Source organism: Nanorana parkeri, unplaced genomic scaffold, assembly GCF_000935625.1.
Source record: "Nanorana parkeri isolate BGI_ZX_2015 unplaced genomic scaffold, ASM93562v1 scaffold20, whole genome shotgun sequence".
Classification (NCBI taxonomy): Eukaryota; Metazoa; Chordata; class Amphibia; order Anura; family Dicroglossidae; genus Nanorana; species Nanorana parkeri.
This window is the reverse complement of record NW_017306288.1, coordinates 3,754,073-3,762,611: the sequence shown is the minus strand read 5'-3', so window position 1 is coordinate 3,762,611 and position 8,539 is coordinate 3,754,073. Positions and strand designations below refer to the sequence as shown.

The 8,539-nt window shown below is 38.6% G+C and overlaps 1 protein-coding gene across 2 annotated transcripts in view; it reads right to left on the bottom strand.

Moving 5' to 3' along the window:
• Positions 1-2,177: 2,177 nt before the first annotated feature.
• Positions 2,178-8,539, bottom strand: part of DACT1 (dishevelled binding antagonist of beta catenin 1) — a 7,505-nt gene continuing 1,143 nt past the window's right edge. Inside the window, exons 2-4 of one of the 2 annotated variants that reach the window (XM_018562724.1) lie at positions 7,091-7,223; positions 5,584-5,739; positions 2,178-4,728 (exon numbers count right to left, since the gene is read on the bottom strand). In XM_018562724.1, the coding sequence (XP_018418226.1) occupies positions 2,858-4,728; positions 5,584-5,739; positions 7,091-7,223 (2,160 nt within the window). In that variant the 3' untranslated portion in view covers positions 2,178-2,857. The remainder of the gene's footprint in view (positions 4,729-5,583; positions 5,740-7,090; positions 7,224-8,539) is intronic. The other variant, XM_018562730.1, reaches the window with a different exon arrangement.

Sequence of the window (8,539 nt, the reverse complement as noted above, 5' to 3'; positions counted from 1 at the left end):
AAACAGTAGAATACGTGGCAATATATCTACAAATGGCTTTTTGTCACAGTCACTGGAAAAGGGTTTTCTGTGTATATAAAATGCTAAAACTCTCTTACCCCAAAAAATTCAGGATAGTATTACACAAGTAAAAAAAATAAACTTTATAGCCATCTAAAAGGAAATACATTACAATTTAAAGCAAAAAAACAAAAAAGTGTTCTGTGCATGCAGATGCATACACAACAAACAAAATTTAAGTCATCAAAAGTTTAGTTATTTTATATAGCCTAAAAGGTCTGAAAAAGTAAGAAAGCTATTTTTAATTGCTTGAAAAAATTAGACAGTCAACTTTTTAAAGCCAATCGTGCCACCATTTGGGAGAATTCTTCTTATTATCTACAGGTGAAACTCGATTAGAATATCGTGCAAAAGTAATTGCAGTAAGTGCTGCAAAAGGGGCCCAAACCAAATACTGAGCACATATGCATGCTTGTACTTTTCAGAGGTCCGATATTGTTCTATGTACAATAGTTGTTTTATTGATTGCATGTAATAATCTACTTTTTTGAGGTTGTGGATTTGGGGTTCTTGGGGTTTTCATGAGCTGTAAGCCATAATCATCACAATTATGACAAATCACGGCTTGAATTATCTTGCTTTGCATGTAATGAGTCTATCTCATATATTAGTTTCACCTTTTAAGTTGCATTAGTGAAATAAATGAACTTTGAACAATATTCTAATTATTCGAGTTTCACCTGTATATGACGTGTCAGATAAAACTTGAGGGAGGAATTACCCCAAGAAAAATATATACAGATTTTCAGGGTTATTCACAAAAGGGTGAAGAGTTTGGAGAAGGCAGGAGAAGTGAACAATCTGGGACAAAATACCCGATTTGGAAAAATTCTCCAATTCAGCTCACTTTCCAGTTCAGCTATGTTGTCCTAGATTGTTCGCTTCTCCGGCCTTCTCCAAACTCTTCACACTTTAGTGAATAACCCTGTGTGTTTTATATGCCCAACAGGGTGATTTCCCAGTAGTTCCTGTTCAGCAATCAACAAAACAGGATGAGAAATCTCCTCTGCAGAAGCAAAGACAAAAATCTCCTCAGAGACGCAATCACCAATCAAAATTGACAGATTGTAACTCTTCCACATCTAAAATTAGAAAAGATGACTGAGTTGGGCTTCAAATGAACAATCATATACCCAAAACTGCGCTGGTGTGTATAAAAAAAAAAAATTAAAACCTAGAATTTCGGCATTGTGGCCAGAAATGAACCCCATGCCAACAGCCTGCTTTTGTGGTGCCATGGAATTAGATACTAATCACATTTTATGCAAAAATGGGACCTCCCAGCCCCTTCTTTACCTAAACCTATAAGAAGTGAACCCCGTGTCAGACAACAGCCTGCTTTTTGGGTACCATTAAACTTGACACCAATGTAATTTCATACAAAAATGGGCCCTACCAGCCCCTGCCTTACCTAAACCTAAAAGGGAAGTGTTTATCTTAAATGATAATTTTAGAGACAGTACAGTTATTTTTTGAGCGCACCACACCCTCCAAACTAAGGCACCACTACGCCTTTGCCTCTGTAGCCTACATATCTGAATGACAGCAGCAGCATGCAGGAATCATCAAGTATGCCAAAAAAGATTTTACATTCTTGCCGGCTACAGCCATTTGATTCAGTTATTATGTATCTGTGGTGGGGATGCTTTCAGTCAGGGATGAGGGGAGGTAAAAAAGGATAACTTTCCATGAGTAAAGTTATCCTTAAAAACAATTATGACATTACTTTGTAGTCAAGCAAAACCATTGTTCATCACTGTCGAGAGAATGACTGCTTCATGTTCACATAGAAATAAAAATATACATAGAAACATGTTTTTCAGTACAGATGTTTATAATATTTAGCTTATCATTGAAAAACACAGGAAGAGTTTCCTTTCAGCTGTTGGGAAAAAGAGGAGGGACATTTAATCCAGGTATGAATGAAGCTTACATTTAGCAGCATCATCAGGTTTTCACAACCTATTCAATGTAATGTTGATTGTTATTCAGTGTGGGACGGTTTCAAAAAATATCCTCATAAATTCAAATATGGCTGCCAAATGCTTATCATGTAAGCAGCATACTTTACGAAGTAAGAGAAAAGGCAGACAACTGAACATGTTTTTTCTTTTCCAGTTTAATAAATTTAAACAGCATTAAAGCAGATAGTTTATAACCATGTAAAATGTGTTATATAATTTACAAAATTTATAAAATACAAGTGATTATAGTAACATGAAAGCCATAGTACAAAGCATATGGAAACCAATACTATTCATGCATAATGCATAACGTTTGATGAAAGTGACCCTGCCTTTAAGCTCCAAGTGCATCCATGAAATACTCAACCACTTCGCAAGTTTGTCAAGTTTGCAACGCATCACTAGATTTTAAAAATAAAAATCTTTCATTTAGAAAAGGAGTAAAAGTAGAACTCAAAACATATAGCAAATGTGTAATTCCTTCTGTCAAGCAGAAAAGGTGCCAATTCAGATGGAATGTTAAGATAGCGTACTAGAACTGAAGGACAAAAATAAGATTTATGATTAATCTCTAAAAGGGTAATCATTCTGATGGATGTCTAGGGGCCTTTTGTCGAGACACGGTAAGATGGTACTCTGGAAAAGTCTCCAGTGTCTGCTTCATAGCCGACTAATGGATTCAGGGTCTACACCAGTTCTTAGAATTTAGGCAGTACAAGAAGAGTTTTCAGAAGTCCACATAAGTTACTGTAAACTTTAAATATTTGCACAAATGGTACAGCTTTATTTACAGAGAGAACGGGGTCAGGGACAATAGGAAAACATTTGATGTTTCAAACTGTCGTCATTAACTTTAGTGACCCAGATCGAAAGCGAAGAATTTTCTTCTTCAGGTTGTGTGAGGCTTTAATTTTGACAAAGGCTTTGGCTGTTGTTTGAAGAGCAGAAGCTGTAGGTGTTTGCATCGGAAGGGTATGTACAAACTGCGACCAGATAAGTCCACCACTTTCATCAGTGTCACTTGACGTTGTGCTTTCTCCAACAAATTCAACCTCACTTAAACTGGACTCGCTATCCCCAAAACAGTTTGTTGTATAGTTGCTCTGTTCATCTTCACTGGTGTCTACAACAGTGGAATGAAACAGAGACTCACATTCTGCAGAGTACTCAGAGTCACTTGCAATGTAAGCGTAAGGGCTTGCATAAGGTACAGGCACCTGTGCATAGAGTCCTACCATCTCTCTTTGGTGCCGCCGTCTTGCCCTCCGTAACGCCTCTTCATAAGAAATTTCAGCTGACGACTTCCACCTACGGTAATCACCCCTCTTGTGTCTGGGTTTGGCCAACACTACATCCTTTGCATGTCCATGAGGTTTGCTAGCAGATTTGCTAGCCCCTGCATTTTTACCCACAATACCACTTTCTACAACCTTCTTACTTCTTGGAGAGATCTTTCTTACTTTTTTATTTATATCCAAGTCATCAGGGAAACGGCATTTTTTAGTTACCACCTTGCTCTTCTCTTTCAGCGTCTGAGAGCCATTTTCCACAACATGCTGAACATTGGACCTGTGTTTTAAAGTTGAGCTTTTGACAATCTTTACATTTTTGATTGACTTATGGAGTTTAACACCTTGTTGTTGGGCTGGTATATAATGTGCATTTACCAAAAGTCCTTCATCCAGGCTCTGAGAAGAAGACCCTTCACTCTTGAAGTCAAGAGATGGCCTCTCATCGTGAGATGATGCATGATAAGAGTCAATTGTGTTTTTGGGTGAAATTCGTTTTGGTTGTTGTACAATTTTAACTTCCTGAGGAAGTGTAGTGATCTTATGAGTTTCTTTGGGAGATCCATTACAAAGAGGACTGGTAACATTGGAAAAATGGCTGGCAACTGTATTGGGATTTACATGCAGTTCCTTTTGAATGTTCGGTGTGCCAACCCCAGAACCCCTTCCAAGATTTTGGGGGACTGACTTAACATTCCGTGAATTGTTTTGGCTCTGTAGTTCATTAATGTTACTTGGCTGGTAGCTGGAGGCCAGTGGCACTTTACTCTCCAGCTGTTCATTTTGAGTTTCTTTCAAACACTGTTTTAAAGCAGGGTAAGTGCCATTATCCATAGAGGGTATTCCAGAGGAATGTAAACATGGCTGTTTAGAATTCTTCAGGTTAGTAATGCCGTTATGAGCGATGCCACCAGTCTGTTTCACACATATACTCCCATGTCGTAAAATGCCTTTGGCTGGGTCTACATTTGCACTTGTTCGAGGTTTGTTAGTCCTTACAGGATGTGATTTTTTCTGTATGACACTCAAAATGTACCCATCCAATTTTTTACTGGAGGAAAAGGGAACAGAGCAGGGACTACTGTGTGGCAACAAAGAGTCTTCAGATTTTAGTGTGTCGAGTTCAGACACTGAGCAGTCATTCATACTGGTTCCAATCTCCCCCTCCTCCTCCACCTTCATATTTCCCATCATTGATAACAAAAATATTGGGCTCTGCACAGCCACAGCATGCAGAGGGCTTGGGTATCGGTAGACATCATTGCCATTTTTGGAGACCAGATCACACTGATACTTGGGATGAACATCAGCAACAACTTCAGTGGTGTTAGAATGGGGTACGGAGAAAGAGCGCCTAACTGTGCCCGTATTTTCACACTGGCCTTCTCTGTAGTCCAACCATTCAAAGAAGTCATCTGAAAGATATTGAATAAGAAGCATTCATTAGCATTAATAAGTATTGATATTTTGGTTTATGTAGGACATGTATACATAGCAATAGGCATGTCAAATAGGTACAAGGTACATTAAAATATACAACCTGATCTGTCCAGTCGCAAAAAGTGAATAGCCCATCAGTACATTTACTTTATGCATGCATGTATGTGGTTTCCACTTTGTTTTAAAGATTCTCCCTCACCTTACAAATCATAGCAGTAGAACTTACTACTGGTAATAATAGCCCTAGAGTATGGTATTGGGCTATTAAGACTCCAAGTACCTTTTGTCTTGAAGAATGCTAATTGCCTTAGCGGCAGTAAAGTATTTGCACCATTTGCCTAAAGTTACCATTTAGCCAAATCTTAAGAAATGCCACAGAATGTAATTGAATGTGAAATGTTAATGAGAATATACTTGCAAAAGTGTTCCAATATAGTTATATATAAACTAAATGACACATCTACACTTAAAGCCCCCCCACCCAAAAAAAAAAAATCAATCTTTTGGTAGATATTAGTAGGTTGAATAACCTCCACTGGCCTGCACCAGTCAGCTCTCTGAGAATCTAGAGGCAAGGTCCATACAGTTGAGTTCACGGGTTCACCCACCTGCCACATCCATGGGAATCTAATCTTTAACATCATGGGGAGCAGGAGAACAGCCTTAATGCTCGAAATTGGAATAAGATCTTGACTCTTGTGTCTACAGAGTTATAAGAAGCCAGGGTGAACATTTTTGTTTTATGGGGACTATCCCTTCAAAATATGGAAGGAGAGGAAAAAAGAAAAAAAAAAAAAAAAAAAAAAAAAAGGAGGGGGACACAATCCTACCTGATGATCTTGGCTGACCATCTGTAAGATTTAATGATGCTTCCAGAGGGCTGCAAAAGCAGGTGCTGGACTGACAGCTGGATAAACACTCGCTGAAGACAGAGTTGGAGGAATTGGAAAGAGATCCTGACGTCCCATCACTCAGCTCGTAAAATCCTAAAAATAAAATAGATTCTCAGAAAACAAATCCACTGCAGATGTACAAATGAGTTACTGTTGACTTACAAAGAACAAAAGAATACATTAAAATGTGCTTCATTACCAGACATTCAGTAAAGAAAGATTCCACATCATATCCAAGTCATTGGATAACACGTAATCGCCTTTTGTTCAAAATTTACAAGAGCTCTAGTAAACAGTGTCTAAGGAGGATCAGTGTTTTGTTTGAGTTGTCAATCTTCTCCTTGTCAGCACATAGAGCACTGGGCAATATAAACTGATCCAGTCCACCATCTCATTTATAAACAGCCTGAAATGGTCTGTGCCATCATCTCAAATATCAACATCTTAAGAAGAAAGTTGTCAGAACAGTTGCTTTCTTTTACAATCAAATCTGCTGGCCAACACTACCGAATCCCAGGAGCAGCATTGGTTATAAGGACCTTGGTGGCATCACACACACATTAGCGCTAAGCCATTAGGCAATGGAGACTGCTCTGGAACCAACACCACCTCTGGGAGTCGGCAGAAGCAGAGAAGATGGATTTCAGGACAACTTCTTCTAAAAGCAGACCCATCAATTCTTACACTCTGCGATTTCTAATAACGTATACATGCACCAAGTAAAACAGCTACATAACTTGAAGAAATACTGCAAACATGACTATCCAAGAAAAGTAAACACTAGAACCGAAGCAGTTCCAGCCATCAGGATACCAACATTACTACTGCCAAGTTTCCATCCATTTATGCAATAGATTTGCTTCTTTACTGGTCCTAAACTATGTAACTAAACCTATAAAGGGTCTGTATTTCTATTTAGGACTGGAAATACATTGCCTTCCAAGAAGAGGCTGCCTTTTTGCTTTTGTCACCCATAGACCAAAGCTTACTGTGCCTAATGATTTATCCAGGCCAAGTGTGTGTTATTCCATTTAACCTCTAAAAGAATAGCCAGTGCAGGGCAAAACCTCATGTGTGGATCTCTCCTGACAGACGCTGTGCATTGCATGTGCATATCAAGTGATAAATTGATCTTCCAAAAGGCCTGATCATTCAGCAGTCATTGTGTATGTCCAGCTTTAGTCAACAAGGCACACAGGAAATGCAGGAGCATATGTACAACTAATGCTCTTTGGCTGTCTGTCCTTATTGCTCTAAACTGGAAAACAGCACAATCTGATTGGTTGGCTGTTTGAAAATGAACACCTTACTTGGTTACATACTGCATTGATGGCTTGATTAGGACCAAAGTTAAAGGCAGAAAAAAACAGCCCTGCAGACAAAGGATTCTTTAGGAATTTCCTTTGGAATCAACACAGATTTTCTTGCAAGAGTATCAGCTTACCTGAACTGGGCCGGCTGTCTGTTTCAAGATGTTCCTCAGCCGTCTTCTCAACATCCAGCTTCAGGTCATTAATCTGCTTGTCCAGTTCATGCAGTTGACTTAACAGGCCAGCATCACGCTTTCGCAAACAGTTCTAGGAGAGAGAGTGTTTTGATTAGGATTTGCCAGAGGATATGTAAAAATATAAAGATGTCAAAAATAAATATAATATGATAAATATTTACAAATAAATAACTACACAAAGAATAGGCTTTTATAGCGGAACATACACAAGATAAAACAAAGACTTTTTTTCATCCAGGATTATAAATGTATAAAATCTTGTTACTGCTGGATATGGTTTTTGCTAAACAGCTGCATGTAATTGACATAAGATAAATTTAGTGTGTGTACGTTATGTGTGTATGTATATATACATATTACATTATATACACATTGTATTATATATAGTGTGTGTGTTTTACCTATCCCTGGATGTCGGGCAGGTTCTATATAAATCAACAATGATATAATATAAATCTAAAATATAAATATATAAAATATAATAAAACATAAAAGGGAAGGGACTTAATTATACAGATTAGGAACCTTTAATGTATCCATATGAATACATTTTAAGCACAAATTCCGTGCAGCTATTTGATAGTCAGTCCTATAGGATCTATAGACCGTATGTCTTGAACATGACTTCTATAGGATCTATAGGTAATATCTAGAAACCATAATGTGGCCAGACAGTGTATACACAGTACGGTATACAAATATCAGCTCCAATCAGCGGTGTTTATTTATGGATTATTTTATTAATGGCAATTGAATACACAAAGCAGGTTGCAGTATAATCTCATTTTAAACCGTATCAGACGTGTATTTCATTGGGGGATGGAGGGGATACACCATAGATTGTACCTGGTGACAGATTAATCAATAGCTGTGTGCTCTAGATGGAGAAGAAGTTAATTGGTTCACATGTATGGGGTAGTCCTTTGTATTGGCTATGCTCGCAGCTGACATAGGACCCTATTGAAAATAACTGGCTTGCCTAGGGCTTAAAGTGAAGGATGTTCTCATTGAAGAGATCAGAAGCGCCCAACGTCTACAACGCCCCGCTGGCGTCCTCTAGTGGCCACATTTCTTTTGCCGTTTTTGCTTCCAAATATGGACACAATTCCTTTTTTTTTTCTTGCCTAAGAGACCTCAATTCCGCTATCCAGACACAAATTAGACTTCTTCACGATATCTACGGTTACATTAAATGTGCTCTTCATAGTGGGAAAAAAAAAAAGCCAGTCCCCTGGAAGACTATGCCTATGGCTACAAATCCCCAGACGGTCATGTTACAGAAAGGGAAGCTGGCCAGGGTTAGCAGCTCCCCGAGCAGGACTGCTGGGCGTCAGGCTAACCTCTGGATTACATGGGGGGGGGGGGGGGGAAGGACAAAGAGCAGCC